General features: G+C 39.9%; 2 protein-coding genes across 13 annotated transcripts in view; one reads left to right on the forward strand and one right to left on the reverse strand.

Annotated features, from left to right (window-relative positions):
- The window catches only part of ST3GAL6 (ST3 beta-galactoside alpha-2,3-sialyltransferase 6), an 88,930-nt gene extending 75,951 nt beyond the window's left edge, over window positions 1-12,979 (forward strand). For 7 of the 12 annotated variants that reach the window (XM_010841926.1, XM_010841931.1, XM_010841928.1 and 4 more), the window contains exons 8-12: window positions 811-906; window positions 4,262-4,448; window positions 4,551-4,688; window positions 8,753-8,905; window positions 10,070-12,979. In XM_010841926.1, coding sequence (XP_010840228.1) covers window positions 811-906; window positions 4,262-4,448; window positions 4,551-4,688; window positions 8,753-8,905; window positions 10,070-10,156 — 661 coding nt within the window. In that variant the 3' untranslated portion in view covers window positions 10,157-12,979. Of the gene's footprint in view, window positions 1-810; window positions 907-4,261; window positions 4,449-4,550; window positions 4,689-6,407; window positions 6,542-8,752; window positions 8,906-10,069 lie in introns of those variants that run through there. The other 5 variants (XM_010841935.1, XM_010841934.1, XM_010841937.1 and 2 more) reach the window with 3 other exon arrangements.
- DCBLD2 (discoidin, CUB and LCCL domain containing 2) overlaps window positions 11,832-19,150 on the reverse strand; it is an 84,488-nt gene continuing 77,169 nt past the window's right edge. The window contains exons 14-16 of the mRNA XM_010841925.1: window positions 18,436-18,485; window positions 16,249-16,386; window positions 11,832-15,590 (exon numbers count right to left, since the gene is read on the reverse strand). Of these exons, the coding sequence (XP_010840227.1) occupies window positions 15,121-15,590; window positions 16,249-16,386; window positions 18,436-18,485 (658 nt within the window). The 3' untranslated portion in view covers window positions 11,832-15,120. The remainder of the gene's footprint in view (window positions 15,591-16,248; window positions 16,387-18,435; window positions 18,486-19,150) is intronic.

Here is a 19,150-nt window from a genome sequence, read left to right on the forward strand (position 1 = left end):
TCTTTCTACCGTTGAGAATGATGTTTGCTGTGGGTTTGTCATATATGGCCTTTATTATGTTGAAGGCTAGGTCCTGTTGGCTGAGAGCTGAACAGTAGATGATCCACTGGCTGAGGCTAATACCTGCCAGCAACAGAAAGTTCCACCACATGTCCTACTTTAAAGCTCTTTGGCAGGGATACAGAGTAAACTTTTCATTTGTATACTGGCTAAGCTTTAAGGACCAGTACCTGTTTGGGGAACTGAAGTGAGCATGGGCGGATACAAAGAAGTCACACTTTGCCCACCAGGTTCTATACTGTCTGTCTCCACACTTATAATACATAGCCATAATTCAAAGCTGGCATCTCAGGGGAATGGGTAACGCTGATGGAAAATACATACACTTCTAGTATAGAACACACTTGTATCAATATTAACATGGAGAATCTTATGTTGAGGCATATTTTTGTAGTCCAGAGGCCTGGACTCAATCCTAATTCTACCTCTTTGGAGTATGACTTTGAAATGTTACCTGAACACTTTTTAAAAAATCTTTTCTTCTGTAAAATGGAAATATCAGTCTTACTTATCTCCATGGGTGGTTATGAGAAGCATAATGAAGGGATGTATGTGAACTGATAAGCATTAATAGTTGCTAACAATGATATAGTTCCTATGGAACATGATTTCTTGAGTCTTACTATATCCCTAGACCTGTGAGTTACAATTGATTCTTTTTCTGGGTTCCTCAAAGTATGAACAGGTTGTTGGAATCAGCCAGTTTTGTAAAAGATGTCTCAAGCTCTCACTTGTCTATTTGTTCAACAGTGTGCCATGTAAGAAGTGTGTGGTGGTTGGTAATGGAGGAATTTTGAAGAATAAGACATTAGGAGAAAAAATTGACTCCTATGATGTAATAATAAGGTAAATATATTTTCTATTTGCTAACACGGAACTGTTTTAAAAGAACATAGTTTCCTGCTTTAGTATGACCTTTTTAAAAGGAAGTGGAGTTGCTTTAGTATGCTTAAGTACAGTACATATTACTCAAGTTGTTGGCTGGAGTAGACTTCGATTTCAGGTCATTCATTTAGCAAATATTTATGAAATCCCCTGAACATTCTGGGCACAGGTCTAGCCCCAGGGAGCTATTGCAGTGAATAAAAATAATGTTCTTCCTCCCTGTGAAGCTTACATTCTAATGGGAAGAAGAAAACAGTAATTAAGAAAAGAAATATAATAAATGTCATGTAAACAATCAAAACAGTTAAATCATCAAGAATGAATGAATGGTTGTTTTTGAATGGATGGCAGTGCTGAGGCAGAGACATCTTAAACTAGACCTAAGTGGCCATATGAAGACTAGGGAAGAGCAATACAGGCAGAGAAAATGCTGGCTGAAGGTCCTCCGGAAGGCATGACGCTGGGTTTGAGAGCAGCAAAAAGAAAACCAGTGAGGTTGGAAGGCAGCAGACTGGGGAGAGGGGTGCAATTGGCAGCTGAAGATGTAGTTAAGGAGTGGGCTTTGTAGGATTTTGTCAACTTGGATTTGGGCTCGTGTTTAAGTATAACAGAAAAGTTTTGAAAATCATTCAGCAAGAATGCAACTCTATCTGGTTATGTCTTTTTTTTTTTAATTGTATTTATTTATGACTGCACTGGGTCCTTGTTGCTGCACGCAGGCTTTTTCTAGTTGCAGTGAGCAGGGCCTGCCCTCTAGTTGCGCTGCATGGGTTTCTCATTGAGATGGCTTCTCTTGTTGTGGAGCACAGGCTCTAAAGTGTGCGGGTTCAGCAGCTGGGACGCATGGGCTTAGTTGCCTCAGGGCATGTGGGATCTTCCAGAGCAGGGATCAAACCTGTGTCCACTGCATTGGCAGGCAGATCCTTAACCACTGGACCACCAGGGAAGCCCTGGTTTTGTCTTTAGAATACCCTGATGGTTGCATGGAGAATAAAACATGAAGGACAAAGGTGAAAATGAAAAGACCAGTTAGGTTGCTGCATTTGGATAGAGAATGGTGGCTTGCAATAGGATTGTCATGGCGGGGACAGATATAAGGGACTAGACTGAGGCATGTATTAGAGTTACAGTTATCAGGATTTGCTTTTTATTGAATGTGAGCAGAGATGGGAATAAAGGAATGCAGGATACTTCCCAGGTTTTCAGCTTAATAGACTAGCTGGATAGTGGTACCATTCATTGAATTGGGGAAGACTAGGGTAGGAACAGGTTTAGGGGAGAATCAAGATTTTGGTATGAACATACCACGTTTGAGATGCTTATTAGATTTATAGTATATACATCAAGTAGGCAGTTGGATAAAGCGGTTAAATCTTATAAGTTGTATGTAAACCATGGACTGGGTGAGATTTCCCAGGAGCAGACAAAGAGGGCTCAGGACTGAGCTTTGAAGTACTGAAAGGTTGTGAAAGGAGTAAAGGAGCTGGAGAGGATCTGCTACTGAAGTAGGAAGAAAGTCAGGAAAACGTGGTCATAAACGCCAAGCCAGGTGATCATAAATGCCAGCCAGACAAAGAGGGCTCAGGACTGAGCTTTGAAGTACTCAAAACTTAAAGGTTGCAAAAGGAGTAAAGGAGCTGGAGAGGATTTGCCACTGAAGTAGGAAGAAAGTCAGGAAAAGGTGGTCATAAACGCCAAGCCAGCACAGTGTTTTAAGACAGGGAGGTTTCAACCATGACAGATGCTGGTGAGAGGTCCTGTAAGATGAGGACAGAGTTCACATTGGACTGCCAAGTTGAAGCTCACTGATACTCTTGACAGAAGACTTGGAGGCGTGGTGCTGGGGAGAAGCCCAAGTGGAGTGGTTTGAGGGAATGACAGGTGAGAAAGCAGAGAAACTAGTAAACTAGTATAAACAACTCTTTAAATAAACACTGTGGTGTTGAGACATAAGATGGTCACTGGAGATAATTCCAGACTCCTAAAGGAGATTTTCTGTTTTGTTTCCTTTTATAGATAGGAGATTCTAAAACATTAGTAAACTGATGGAAATGAATAAAGAGATTGGCATGGTAACGAGAGAGGGCATGGGGCCCAGAGCACAGTGTGGTTATCTCTGCAGTGGAAGGGAAAGTTGGGGTTGTGGTCACAGCTACTGAGAGTCCCATAGACCTAGTGGTGTGGTAATGAGAACATTTCCGTCTCTGTTTTCTTGTAGTAAAGGTTGAAGTCAGGTCATTCAGTGTGTATGTGTTGGGAATGGCTATGAACAGTCTTCTGAAGAGTGGGAAAACTTCCTGCTGGGCAATGCATTGGGGTGACCTGGCAGTGCTTGGGCGTTTTGCTGGGTTACAAGTTGCCGAGGGTTTCTGCATAGTATGGTCACCTCATTTTCTGGTGGTTATCCATTTTGAGGAAGCTGTGAAGATTTATCCACAAAACAATGTTCAAGGACTCACAGAATTCTTTGTAATTGTGTAAAATCTGCTTGCCTAGAACCACATCAGGCCCTTGTGGGAAAATGCCACTGGCAAGACATTATGAAAGTCATTTCAGGTGTTATTAAGGCTGCTTTATATTACATAGTGCCATAGGGTCAAACAGTATTTGTCTCCTGGGTGACATTATTTTGGCAACAGAGCATTCCTTTTCATACCACACCTTCATGATGTGTCATAAATAGTGCATGTCTAACCTTGGCTTATTTTGAACATCTGCAAATCCAACACTGGATCATTTGTGGTTCATTCACCCCAGCAATAGTTACTCTTGGTTATGCTTAGGTATAAATATAGCAGTTTTGTTGTTCCTTTACTTCAGAGCACATCAATTTTGATGGGTCTTCAAATCACCTTAACTGTGACTCTTGCCTGTTAGTCACTTAGGCACACATCCATGTGCTCCATGATGGTATAACCCTGGGCACGGAACTTTATCTCTATGGATGTCAGGGCCCTTACCTATAAACACAAGGGGCTTTATCGAGATGTCCTCCAAGGTCTGTTTTGAGTATCCTGGGGTTTTATGTTCCCATTTGTTTCATTTTGTCTTCAGTTTTTCTGGAGGTAAGAATGAACTATTGGTGGCCCCACAGTTAATTTTCAAACACAAATGAATGTTTCTGCCTTTGATCAAGCAGCTGTTTCAGGAAGGGGAGTTATTTCCTTGGCTGTGAAAGACTTGGTGGATTGCCACGTGGCTTTAGAGCCCAGCTACGTGGCTGATGATGTTTGTCTGGCTCTGAAATCTGAGAACTGTGATGGAAATGACCCTGACTGCTCTTGGTCTACATGTCTTGTGTGTTTACTACCCACAGAATGAATAACGGTCCCGTTTTAGGACATGAAGAGGAAGTTGGGAGAAGAACTACCTTCCGACTTTTTTATCCAGAATCTGTTTTTTCAGATCCTAATCACAATGACCCTAATACTACGGTGATTCTCACTGCTTTTAAGCCGCTTGATTTAAAGTGGCTGTGGGAATTGTTGACAGGTGGAAAAATAGTAAGTTGGCAAAATCGATCTGTCTTCTGATTTCCTTTATTTTTTAATATTAAAAAAAAGACAACAACAAATTGTATTTTCTATATTCTTACTTTATTTCAGAGCCCTAATGGTTTTTGGAAGGAGCCAGCCTTAAATCTGATCTATAAACCTTATCAAATCAGAATATTAGATCCTTACATCACCAGAATGGCAGCTTACGAACTGCTTCATTTCCCGAAAGTATTTCCCAAAAATCAGGTATGTAATTTCCTTCACACAGTTTCAAACTAAAGACATTACTGCGGTGGAATAGAGGGTCCCTGGGAGTCTTAGAAACTGGGTGAGAATCACAACTCATGAGGTGACTTCTGAGGGCCACATCTGAGTTAGTGAGATTAGGTTATCTGTGGATTTTATCTGTATGTTGTTCAGGTTGCAAGGAAAACAGCCTTTTAAGTGTAGTGTTTTTCCTGCTCTTGCAGGGCCCTTCTGGGGTCTCCTTTTAGATGTCCAAGTGGCCCATCTCTCATCGCCTCCTCTTCACTGCTCTGCAGGGAGGAGTATTGATGGGGGAAGGGGGAGGGGGTGTGTAGCGCTGATGGCCAGGCTGTGTGCAGACAGCAGGATTCTTTAATTCTTTTTAATTACAAGGAATCTCATTGACTTTGACTCTTGTATCCCTGTTTGTCTACATTCCCTAGGAAAAAAGTAGTTTAGATCCATACAGTGACAGGCTGTATTTTTCATTTGAAGCTTGAGTAAATGTGTAATGTGATATCTCAGCTGAAAGGAGGCTTTCCTTTCTGTAATTGGGGAAAATCCAAAGAAATAAACTTGTATTTTGTTCCTTTTCATTAGCACAATAAAAAATTCTGAAATATTACATGCTTAAACAGCTTTTACAAGGGAATATTTTTTTAAAAAGGAAATCATCCTTTTTTTCTCTGTATAATTCAGATTATCTCCCAAGCTCTTTTGCATTTTTTATATCCTTCTAGACTCTTGTCTGTGCATTTACAAACACAAATACTTTTTTAAAGTTAATTTTATTGGATATAGTTGCTTTATAATGTTGTGTTAGTTTCTGCTGTACAGCAAAGTGAATCACGTATTCGTATGCCTATATCCCTTTCTTAGACTCCCTTCTCATTTAGGTCACCACAGAGCACTGAGCAGAGCTCCCTTGCTGTACAGTAGGTTCTCATTAGTTATCTCTGCCATACATAGTGCTACTAGAGTATATATGTCAATCCCGATCTCTCAATTCATCCCATCCCTCCTCTCTCCTTGGCATCTGTAAGTTTATCTGTGTCTCTATTTCTGTATAAGTTCATTATACCATTTTCCCAGAGTCTACATACAAGCAATATTTTTCTTTCTGAATTCCATCTGTATGACAGTCTCTAGGTCCATCCATGTCTGCAAATGGCACTATTTCATTCCTTTTTACAGCTGAGTAGTATTCCACTGTGTATATGTACCACATCGTCTTTATCCATTTCTGTCAGTGGACATCTAGGCTGCTTCCATGTCCTGGATATTTTAAATAGTGCTGCAATGAACATTGAGGTGCATGTATCTTTTTGAACTATGGTTTTCTCCGGGTATACACCCAGGAGTGAGATTGCTGGGTTATATGGTAGTTCTGTTTTTAGTTTTTTAAGTAATCTGCATACTCCTTCTCCACCGTAGCTGTATCAATTTACATTTCCACCAAAGGTGGGAGGGTTGCCTTTTCTCTGCATCCTCTCCAGCATTTATTGTTTGCATCAACTTTTGTCTATGCAGTTACAAACACAAGCACTTTTTTTGTTGCTGTAATTTGTGATTATACTATATTGTTCTGCTGTTTCTCCTCTCTAACTCTTCCCCTATTTACAGACCTTTAGTTTTCTAGCCAGCTTTTTTTCCTCTATAGGTAATGTAGAAATGCATGTGCTTATAGGGATTTTCTGCACACTTGTGTGATTTCTGTAGGAAAGACACCTGGAAATGGATTTCCGAAGTCAAAAAAGCATAAATATTAAGTCCTGTCTTGCTAATTTTGAGGGGAAAGGACAGCTTCTGAATGTGTATTTTGTGAATTTTCAGCTCTTACTTTCCTAAGTGAGGTAAGATCAGATTTATCCCTTGATTTTTGCTTTAGGTAGTGCACAGGAAGCCTCTGGTCTTTCTTAGAGGTGGTACTAGAACTAGTTGTAAGTGCACTGAAATTCCACTAGGGCAGTGTCCGAGAAGCCAAGTGAGGGGCACAGCTGTATTTCAGAGGTCAACTGTGTCAGATGCCATCCTGGAAACACAGAGGTCACACTGATGGGGACAAGTATAGGAAGAGGAAGAAAGCCCGACTGAACTGGGTGAAAGAGAAAGAACGTGGGACATGAGTGAATGGAGGCGAATCTTCAATGGAGTTTTGCTAGAAAAGAAAGCAGAGGAATGGCGGGAGACATAGGCTCAAGGAAGGGTTTTTTTGTTGTTGTTATGGCTTTTTAGATAGATATGTTTGTATGCTGAAGGGATGATTCATTAGAAATATTGATGATGAGACAAAGGGGATACTTGTAGAAGCAAAATTGTTGAGAAAAAAGATGGGGTAAAATGGAGCGCATGAGTGGAGAGGCTGGCTATGGGTAGAAACAGGGACAGCTCATCCACATAGGAGTGAACACTGAAAATACGGGTAAAGACAAAGGTAGATTTGGGATTGGGAAGATGATGTAGCTCTTGTCTGATCGATTCTGTTTTCTAAGAAAAATGAGGATTAAACTGGCAGTTTAAAGTAGGAAGGAAGTAGAGCTGTTGGATAGAAAGGTATGAGATTGTCATCTTGCAGAGTAGAAATGGAAGTTTACTGGGGGAGTATAACTGGATTGTTGGACATGACTGAATGCCCACTGGAGGTGGTCATAAATGTAACCTGTGACCAGTCAAGTATGCCGTTTTTTCTGACCTTAACCAGGGTTAAGATTCTGTCAGGGACAATATAGGTTCTGTGGGTGATGGGTGCTAAAGGAAATTGAAGGCCTACATAAGGGAATGACTATAATGGTGAATGGAAGACTCTAAGGTGTGAAGAAAGGAAAGAGTGACCTTGAAATGTGATGGCATCAGTGAGGTGGGATGACTCCTAGGTTTTTAACCCTACCATTAACTTCCTTTCACAGCAGATGGAGAAGCTGTGGTGGAGTCACTAGTGTCAGGGGTAAAGAAAAACTTAGGTAAAAGGCTGTTAGGCTTTCAGACAAATTTGCTTCCTGGAGTTTACCTGATTTTATTATGCTGCTCTGATTTTTCCTGAAACCATAATTAATCATATGTAATGTCCATGGGATCTGTAGGAAACATTTAATCAAAAGAAAATCTCCTTGAATTTTTGTGTTAAAAAAAAAAACTTAAGATGTATTTTGTTTTCGCTTTTGAAGGCTACCCTATGAGAATTACAGCTTCGGATGCCAAGACCCTTCAAACATCTATGATAGTACTTTTTAGGATATATGTACATGTGAAGGGGATGTTTGGTTTCTTTTAGTTAAAATTTAAATTTATCAATTTAAAAACAAAACTGAGTGTGACTTTACTATGTATATACATTTGGAATCATTTTCTAGTCAGATCCTCACCTTGGCAGTTTGTTATTGAAGTTACTCGATTAAAGCCATCTTTCCCTAGAGTTGAATTATCAGCATTATGAAACAGAACTATTTTCTGGCTAAATGATTTGAAGCCTTTTAGCATGATTCCGTGGGCTTCCCTGGTGGCTCAGAGGTTAAAGCGTCTGCCTGGAATTCGGGAGACCTGGGTTTGATCCCTGGGTCGGGAAGATCCCCTGGAGAAGGAAATGGCAACCCACTCCAGTATTCTTGCCTGGAGAATCCCATGGAGGGAGGAGCCTGGTGGGCTACAGTCCATGGGTCGCAAAGAGTCAGACACGACTGAGCGACTTCAGTGAATTAAGTGGTTCTTACATTTCATACATGGGTTTAATATGCTCAGGCTTTGCTTTTTCCACAAGTCGCCGGACTTGATGTGTTTTTTAAACAAGGCGGTACATCCTTTTCCTCAAGCCTTCATCTGATAGGTGTCTTCTGGACTAGTACTGCAGTTAGGTTTTACTTGAAAGACTTTCTAAGATTTCAACCAACACTTTATAGAGTCAGGATATTAACTTGGCACTTGAGCCTTGGGGCATGATGAAGGTTGAACTTAAGTTTTTGTCTCGATGAAATGCTCAGAAGATGCTGTAAGATGGATCACCGAAATAGGCTTTGGAAACAAGTACCTTGTGTGGACTTTTTTCCCTAAATTTTCATTTCCTCCCCCAGAAACCCAAACACCCAACCACAGGCATCATTGCCATTACACTGGCATTTCACATATGTCATGAAGTTCATCTTGCTGGCTTTAAGTACAACTTTTCTGACCTCAAGAGCCCTTTGCACTACTACGGGAACGCCACCATGTCTTTGATGAGTGAGGTAAGCTTGTATATTCCGCCATCTCACCCTGTCATTTTACTGAGGGAACAGGTTTTGAGAGGTTGATGGCTTAATAAGGGTTTACAGAGATAGCACGTGCTGAAATTAGGAGTGGGGTCCAGAGTTCTTACTACAGCAGCAGCTCCCAATCTGTTGGCCTCAGACCCTTGGAAGAATCTCATCAAACCGACATAGGGACCAAGCCTTACCTTAGATGCTGTATTTGATGCACGGTTTGAAAAGACAGAAATCTGTTGTTTGAGATATGACAAATTCACCTAAAAGCATGGCCATGATCATGCTAATTATTTTTATGCAGTTTTTCAGTTAAGTAGATGGGAAGGTCTATAACTTTTTAACCTCATGAATGAATCATCATGGTCAGAAAAGTAGTAAACTTTTATACTAGATCATTTTTCTCTTGAATAGGGATTAATAATGGTAGATTTGATCCTTAAATTTTTACTGTGAATAGGAACGAATTTCCTATTTTCCTAATAACTTAGATTAGTGGCACAAGAGATAGGAGTTAAATATGACATGTACATTTTAACATTGAACAATAAATGATTTATTGTTAAGTATATGGATATATCCCATGAAATGAAACCAATCCCCTTAAATCCTCATCCCTAAATACTATGTAAGCTGAATACGTGGAATTATTCAGGTTAGATCTTGTCAATTTGGTTTCTAGATTTACACCATAATTCAGTAGACCAGGGTTGGGTTCTTTACTAGCTCAGAGGTTAAAGCGTCTGCCTGCAACGTGGGAGACCTGGGTTCTATCCCTGGGTCGGGAAGATTCCCTGGAGAAGGAAGTGGCAATCCACTCCAGTATTCTTGCCTGGAGAATCCCAAGGACGGAGGAGCCTGGTGGGCTACAGTCCATGGGGTCACAAAGAGTCGGACACGACTGAGTGACTTCACTTCAGCAGACCAGAAGATGATGTGAGGGAGCCTCTTAAGTGATGGTTTAAGTGGAAAGAGTGGGCTTTTAGGGAAGGCTCTGGCAAAAGAATGAGCAATGAAAAACAATAGACAACAAAAGTTCAAGTCCATGTCACTTGTTACTTGAGTTTTTTTTATATAGCATATTCCATTGCTGCCACTGTTAATATCTTCAGATCGGGATAGACGGTGACTTTCGTTTTTCTTCTTTAGAATGAATATCACAATGTGACTGCGGAGCAGCTCTTTCTGAAGGACATTATAGAAAAAAACTTTGTAACCGACTTGACCCAAGAGTAACCCTACAGACTCAGAAGATAATGCTAACAGTATTAGTTTTATTTTTATACTGCAATTTTTAGTTTATTTTTAAATATGTTGGATGTACTTGTCAAGAAATTATGTGTATTAAGTCTGTTGCTGCCTGGTGATTCATAACCACCAGCTTAATTTCTGTGAATATATTTAATTTATGGAAACCAAGATGTTAAGATATCAGGGAAAGTGAACTTTTCATTGCCTTGTTTAAAAATAAGCTAGTTTTCTGAGGTGTTTTTAACTATAGTTAGTTCATCTTAGACTTCTGAAGGGACGTTGACTTCCTAGTAAATAAGGGGGGTTAGTTTCCTACAACAAATTTTGAATGTAACAGGACATTTTGCGAGGTTCATCTGGCTACTGTAAATTGGTAGGGAACTGGTGTGCAGCAGTTCCTTGATGTAGTGTACTGGACCCACTTCAAGTGTATAACTCTAGTTCCTTTTAGTTATATCTGAGGAACCGGACTGGAGTCTTAAACCAGACCTGAAGCGTGGATGGTTATGGAAATCTAAGATCATACTGGCTGAATTAAGCATTTTTCTCCTGCAGTTAAGTAAACAATGATTATGATCAGTAGTTTGGTAGAATGAAGATTTTTTTTTCTTTTTAAGTCAAAAGAAACAAGATAAACATGAAACTCTGGATAAGTAAATAACCAAAGACTGCAGTTCTTAAAGCCTGGTGACTTCATTATTTTAAAGAAATAAAGTTTATACAAAGAAGCTGAAGTAGGCAAGCTCAAGAAGGAGAAAATTTGTAAGCAGTATTTTTTGCCTGGCTTATTCATTCATTACATTTTCGAAGCTTATTTGAAGTAAAGTAAAAAAGACAAGACAAGAAACAAAGAAGACAAGAACGAGTAAACCTTTAGAAGAGTCAAGCTGTTTCTGGATTTCAGTGGCACTTTCATAGCAAAACCAGCTGTCCACATGATTCAGTCACATCTTCAAATGGAAAGCTTACCTAGGGTGCACCAGAAAAGACTTGTGGGATGCAGACAAGCCAGTTGGACTAAAGTGGTGAGCCAGTCTCCCTTTTCACTTGAATGACTATAATCAATGGTTATGGGAAGGGAGGAGGACAGTGGGTGAAGAGAGCAGTAGAAGTTACATGGCTAGAATCAAAAGCTGTCAGAAGAGGTATGTGTAGAAAGAATTGGTATCACTGGGAGACAGTGATAATTATCACTGACAACCTGCCTCCCTAAAGAGGGTGTATAAATATTAGGTCAGAAACAGGAATAAATGACATACTTGAAAGTGGTGTTGGGGGAGAAAACTAGTAGCTGGTTAAACTCAAGACCTACATGTTGAATATGGACTCTGTGCTGTTAATCCCAGCGTATGTTCACACATACCTCTCATTTGATCCTTCTGATAACTCAGGTGGAAAAGGCATAGCTGATCATCCCCTCATACCACACAGCCAGGGGCCACAGCTAGACTGTGGATGCTGCGTCTGGCTTCAGAAAGGATGGTGCTGGCTACAGAAAAAAGTCAAACACTAATGGTGGCATTTTCAAATGTTACTGTGAATACTATAACACTGGCCATAATATTTCTGGCTGATCTTAAAATTGAGGAATCTGGTATTTTGTATAGTACGAGAATTGTTACAAACCTCAAGGTTTAAGAAAAAAAAAAAAGGAACAAGACACATATATACAATTTATTAAAAACACATGAACACATTAAAATCTCACTATTTATACAATCAAATTCTAGCAACATATACAAATATTGAGTGACTACAGTACATGCCGAGGTAAGAAAAGTACATTCTGGGAGAATATCACTGACACTCAAAGCCATTTTTATTTCCAATACGTATTTCAATATATGTTTTGTTTCTACCTTTCCCAGTGCCAAAAAAGAAGAGGAGGAGATGAGAAGAAGAAACTAGTTACAAGTTGGATTATATGAGAACTGGTGCCACAGTTGACCTAAAAATATCCAACTCTTACTTAGATATTGCAGTTTAGGGATTTCAAGTTCAGAACCAAAAGGCAAAGCCAGTAGGTAATTTTTTTCTTTAAATAAACAGAACTTCACTGATTTCTCTTAAGAGGGTTGAAAAGCTTTTATTGTCCCACCTAATCTAGTTGTTCTTTCTAATCCTATTATCTGACATGGTGTTTTCCCATAACCCTCTTGCTCTCCAGGTAACAATTTGGAGCCCAGGGAAAGAGGTTCAAGCTTTATTACATTCCACAGAATTATGGCCACATGTATATTTAAATAAGCTCATTTTCTGCTCCCTCTTGTGGATGGGAGGGAGAAGGGCAAATGTATACATAACATATTTTCAATTACTGTATAAATCTTCTACTCGAACCATTTCAACAGCAAATAAACCCATTGTTCAATGCAAAGTGCAAATAGCGAAACGTGAACTTAAATAATTGGGCTAGACCCTGCATACACAATAGGATCTATTTAGATTTACAGCTTTTAATACAATATAAATCAGCATTCACAATATCTTACCTTTAACTGTGCTGGTTCCTAAGATCAAGTAACAGCGAAGTCAGTGTAATTTTATGAAACCTTAAGGGCCACATTTCCTGTACCACTGTCTGATTCTATTTTTATAACTGCATTAACAGGAAAAAATTTAACCCAGTAAGTCACAGTGACTTTTTTTTTTTACATGTTTCAAGCAAAGAATAAAAAGGCAATTTTGTAAAAAAATGGTTACCTTCACATTTTCAGTTGTTACTTGATTGTCTCCAAAGCTGTATATATATCAGACATAGTAACGTTAAAAAAAAAAAAAAATTCTAATATGAAAACGAATTAAAAAGTACAAACCAGAACAACCTTTTGTATCAGGCTCAGCTCAATTGGAAAGTAAAATATATAATAGTAGTTAAAAACTAGATATTTTATAAAAATTATTGGTAGTTCAGGGACAGCACAGTGGCAACATATGAATCAAGTCTTAAAACATGCATTATTTAAGAAAACATTTGCTTCTCAAAAAAACAAAGTTCTATGGGAAAACAATCAGGTACGCACAATTAAAAATAGCAAGCATCTTTGGAAAAAAGAAATAGTTACTGAACTCATTTCTCTTAAAGCTTCAAATAGGCATATGATTTTAGAAAGTAGATTTTTGTATACTAAAGATGAATAAAAAAATAAAGCAATTGGTTTACTCTCTTCCCACCTGGAGGGGGATGACTATGTGCTTTACACATTCATACCTGTTTTAATAAAAGTTCAACATCTGTGCTTTTTGTTTCAAATATTTTGAAACAAAATGTGTATTGGTTTTTCAGTGAATAAAATTATGCCTCAAAAGTCTGTTGGAAAAAGGAAAAGCAACTGAAAATAAGACCAACAAAATCATACAACTAGAATGCAGGGAGGCTGTAGAATTTGGCAGTTCTGTTTTGGTTCAACGTTTTACAATACTGAAAGACTCATGGAAGCAAGCAAATGAACACTGTACATAGTTGGTTAAATTTAGCAAATTCTGCCATCATCTGGCGGTACAGGCTAAAAGAAAAGACTAGAACCTGCTGGGGAAGTACATTTCAATATTAACTATAAACTAGGGGATGTAAAATTGATATATTTTAATTATATGGTTAGCTTCTCATATCATCTTACCAATCTGAAGACTTCTAAAGATGGTTTCTACACTAAGGCTAGTAAACTGCAGATGATTTCTATTTCAGTCATTTAGACTACTTCTGGGTGACCGAAGTTGCCCAGAGGTATCAAAAACAAGATAGGAATTTTCCTTTGCTAGGATGCTAAAACATTTGTTCCCTCTGTTCCCTGTGATACACGAGACTACTCACACCCCCGACCACATAGATGGCATAATCACACAGAGCCGAAAAATACATGCTGGGTTTGCATTTCTTACTGTGGGAAAATATTTATTTATTTCACTAAAAATAATAAATACCTTGAGATTCAAAGAGTCTGTATATAAAACCAAAACAATTTGGTTACTTTTGTGGAGGGGAGGTAATTTATACGATTCCTGAGGAATAATTTTGCCTTTCACGTTGAGAAATATTAAGTGGGTATTGTTTACAGTGTTCACGTTTACAAGTCCTTAACTTTTCACACTCTCCTAGGAAGAATCCCATTGCAAATAAAGTCTGGAGCAGAGGATCTCCTTTATAGCTTTTTTTAATTTATAAAGTTCCTGTTTCCACATGAAGACACTAGGGGATCTAAATTAATGAGATTGATAGAGCAAGCATCACGCACTGAAAACACTCAGGCATTTATAACATGAGAATGGGGCAGGCCCCAAGGGCCCCAGGTGGAACAAGCCAGGGATGAGACCAGGTCATGTACTATGAAATGTTTACGTTCATTAGAGTGTCAGAAAGTGAAAAATCACTCTGCTCTCTACAGGTCAGTTTCCCAGCTACAGCTCTTCCTAAGGAAAAGATGGTTAAATATATAATGCTGCAATCAAAACCATGATTATATCAATATATATTTTTTAAATTCAGAAAGCAATACAGGAATAGAAGAGGAAGAAATCACAATAGTACCCACCTTTCACAAATTGCTGAATTTCAAGCCATTAGACATTTTAAGAACAGTACCATGCGTTATTGCCAAAAAGGCTTAGAGAGCCATCTCGAGTTCATCAATGTACCTGCAGCATCAGTAATAAATACTCAGTGATTTTAAATTTCTTTGAAGTGCATAGTAGGGAGCCTTTTCTGTATAAAATAGTGTTTTACAGTAGTAACAAACAAGATGTTTGAAATTTCATAGGCAAGCAGTAATTGTGCCACAGTAACCCTTTTAAAGCAAGATGGTAAGATTAGTAGTTTTTTGTACCTCGGTCATCACACTTCCCCTCAACCACATCCGTGACAGATATGTAATACGTTCTACCACTAATACAACAACAACAAAAAAGGCCATGTGCTTTAAAATGACGCTTTGTAAAAAGCAGCATCACCTTCAAAGGACTTCTTTAAAAACGTCACATTCACCCTCCCTCCCTGCTTCTGACACCTCCTGCGTGCTCTGCGGCACCTGGTACACCAGTTCGTCCGGGGCGCTTGGGCCCGGCTTCCCACCTTTCGGGGTATCATACTGGGCCTGCGCCGAGGAGCAGCTGTCGGTCCTGGAGAGGAGAGTGTTGTATGTTCCCACTGAGGGGGGTGGTTGGTTCCCTGCAGCTTTGAAAGTGGAAGTTGAGGGCAGGCCAGCTGCAGCTGAGGGGTGCCCGGACATGTCCATGACGATTGGTGTTGCGTACTCAGGCCCGGTCACTGGCAGTGGTTCTGCGTAGGCGTGGTAAACTTCTTGCATTGGGGAGCTGTAGGGATCGAGGTCAGCATACCCTGCTTCTTTTCCTTCTTCTGGTTTAAAGGTAGACCTCTGATGGAGGGGGCCCACAATTCCTCCCACAAGTGGCTGCGCATACTCTGGGTGTCGCAAAACACAAACAGAAGAGTTCTCTCATTAATGCCACAGGCTTACCCTGAAAACACACACATCTTTATGGCACCTGTGCTATCATGGAGACGGATGGATTTTCCTGCAAGAATCAACTTCAAAATTAAAAAAGATGTTATCTCAAGGTAGTATGTCAATGTGCCAGAAAGCTTCATTCATGGAATTCTGCATAAAGAGTGTATGTTCTTCAGATTTACAGATAACTATTTCATTCGAAAATAAATAGTCCATTACTGTATTGGTCTTGAAAAATAATTTCATGTTTTTCTTTTTCAAATATTAGGACATGTTTATAATATACACTGGGTTAACAGGATAAATACTGAGGCCACTGTGTCTTTTTCCTGCTCTCCTTTTAATACCCCCAAACTCCCAATAAAACCAAATGAAATTCCACGTAAGCAGACAAAATACCCAAAGTTTTTAAGAAATGAATACCCTGATTTTATGGATAGAACATCTGAGACACAGAAGTGACTCTCTTGAGGTCTTTTTTAAAAAGTGGTTCTACATTTGGAAACTACCTCATCTCCTACACGTGGAAAAGATAAAGGATACTGTGAATACCCAAGCACTTTGCAGCAAGCTCAGCGGTGTGCCCTCGAGCCCGGGCTGTGCTGTGATTACCTGCGGAGTCCGCCTGCAGCATGGTGGGGACCTCTCTTGGACTCAGGTGGTTCACCTCGCTACTGCTGTAGCGAACTGGGGTTTCCTCGTGCTCCACTGATTTGGCGGGAAGAAACTGCTTCATTCCTTTCCACCAACCTTCATGGTGATCATAAGCAAGAGAGACCATTAAAGAGAAAGCTATGTTTGAAATGTAACAGTATACGAAGGGAGAAATTCTGCTGCATTTAAGCCATTTCTGTAACAAAGATCTATAAAATGAGCCTTGATGATCAAGAATTTTTTAAAAAAAGTGTGGTAAAATACACATAACATTTTCTATCTTACCCTTTTTTTTTTTTGGCTGCACCCACACGGCTTCCAGGATCTCAGTTTCCTGACCAGGGATTGAATCCAGTAGTAGGAAAAGCCTGGAATCCTGACCACTAGGCACCAGGGGAACTTTCTGAACCACTAATTAAGCAGCTCAGTGATACTACATATGTTTACATTGTTGGGCAACCCTCACTCCAGCTATCTCCGTCTTGTGAAACTGAGGTTTCACATCCATGAAACCGTAATTTCTGATTCTCTCTTCCCCTCAGTCCCTGGAAACCAGCACTCTACTTTGTCTTTAGAATACTATATATAAGTAGTACCTTGTATAAACGGAGTCATATGTTATTTTTCTTTTTGTGACTGGCTTATTTCACTTAGCATAAAGTCCTCAAGGTTCATCCACATTGTAGTATATAGTACAGAATTTCCTTTTTTAAGGCTTAACATTCCATTTTATGTGTATACTGCATTTTGCTTATCCATATACTAGTGGATCGATACTTGGGTTGCTTCCATGTTTTAACTATTTAATACTGCTATGAACATGGAAGTAGACACATTTATTCAAGACTCTGTTTTCAATTCTTTTGGGTATACACCTAGAAGTGGAACTGCTGGATCATACAGTAATTGTATTTTTAACTCTTTGAGGAACTGACCAAAAAAAACACACCTACTTTCCAAAGAAGCTGTACCATTTTACATTCCCATCAACAGTGCACAATGGTTCCAATTTCTTCACATCCTTGCCAATACTTGCCATTTTCTGTTTTTCCCCTATTCTCTATTTTCTCTCATTTTATTATTTACGTCTTCCCAGTAGCTCTGGGTTTAGTTTGTTCTTCTTTTTCTAGTTCCTTAAGTTGTTCAAGCTTATTTTCTGCTTTGATAGACTATCCAATGCAAAGCAGAACACGGTACAAATCTCTATCAAAAGCAAACTGAAGCAAACCACTGCTGTTACAGTGCAGCCAGACAGTTGTTACAGCAGTGGTTTTTAATACAGTAATAAGTTCAAAGAATTCTAAGATTAACCCTGGGCGGGGGGTGGGGGGAAGCGGCACAGGATCTGACCCCACCACTGCTCTTTTCTGCCCTAGTCACAGTGAACTCTCTGGGCTCCGAACAGTCATTCCAGTGAGGCTGGGGAAGAGGGAGACCCGCAGAAGGGCCCTGCTGTGCCCGGCAGCAAGCTGCCACCTGCCACACACAGTAGGAATCAGAAGGAACGACAACTCATGGCAGAGATGGCAGACTAGCTCCACTGGGACAAACAGCCACAGCAGAGTGAGCCACGCTGTCACCAGAACTGCAGTCTCCCACCTCTTGCCTAGCGTTCACGTATACCATGCAGAAAGCTGGTCTCAAGACAGAGATGTACATGGAGGCAAATCAGACACGTTTCCAGAAGGAAAAGAGCAAAGCGTGTGTTATGAGAAATTCTTATAACGAAATTCCATTTCATTACTCAGCGACTACAGGAGATTTTTACAGAAAAGAAAAAAATCAGAACAGAAGAGGAATGCCATTTTTCTAACAGTGCCGGGGAGTTCATGTGGGCCTGAAAATGGCTTTCCTCTTCTACTGTCGCCCCCTACAGGGCAGGGCTTCCCTCTGCTGCTGCTGCTGCTGCTGCTGCTGCTAAGTCGCTTCAGTCGTGTCCGACTCTGTGCGACCCCATAGACAGCAGCCCATCAGGCTCTCCCGTCCCTGGGACTCTTCAGGCAAGAACACTGGAGTGGGCTGCCATTTCCTTCTCCAATGCATGAAAGTGAAAAGTGAAAGTGAAGTCGCTCAGTCGTGTCCGACTCATGGACTGCAGCCTACCAGGCTCCTCCACCCATGAAGAGATATGAAGCTGTAAATTACCTGCCCGGTCCCAGTACGGTAAGTCATAGGTGCCTTTAGTTTTTTTCTTTCTGGAAAAATACAGGAAAAAAAAAAAGCAAATAGAGTGAACTCACTAGTAAGAAAGCTCTGAAACAGTAAGATAAACACTCAAAAGTTAATAATTAGTCAAGAGTACACACTGCTACTTGCTGATCTACCCGGGGGAGACCTCTTTTTCATTTGACTTTCAAAGTTGCCATGGTTGAATTCTGGACTCTCAATAAATATTAAGCAACTATCTGCTGACAGAGTTATTTTGTTAACCAACTCTTTCCCACTCAAAACGGATAAAGAGTTGTTTTTTTTTTTTTTAAGACTGATTCTGTAGATAAAAAAGCTGAATCAAACCAGAGACCCAACCCTGACATGTTAGGTTTATTTTGGTTTCAAATACAAATTTCACAAATCTGTTGATTCAAGTTCACAGGACAACAAGAATAACAAAACCCTTACATTTTCTTCTCCATTGTTATTATTTTCTCAACTTACTGTTTTTTCCCTACGGTCCTTTGCCCCTGAGAAGTTTAAAGTGTCACACATACCCTTAACTGCGTAGACCTGATTCCTCTACCCTGCCCAGGACAAGCCACACCATCACTAACAGGGAGAGAGCTGAGGACCATGCGGGCTGTGGAGAAGGTTCTCCTTAGCCCACTCCTCAGAATTCAGAACATCTTTCCCTGGGGAAACTTCC

This window comes from Bison bison, unplaced genomic scaffold (assembly GCF_000754665.1).
Source record: "Bison bison bison isolate TAMUID 2011002044 unplaced genomic scaffold, Bison_UMD1.0 scf7180017864168, whole genome shotgun sequence".
In the NCBI taxonomy this organism is placed as follows: domain Eukaryota; kingdom Metazoa; phylum Chordata; class Mammalia; order Artiodactyla; family Bovidae; genus Bison; species Bison bison.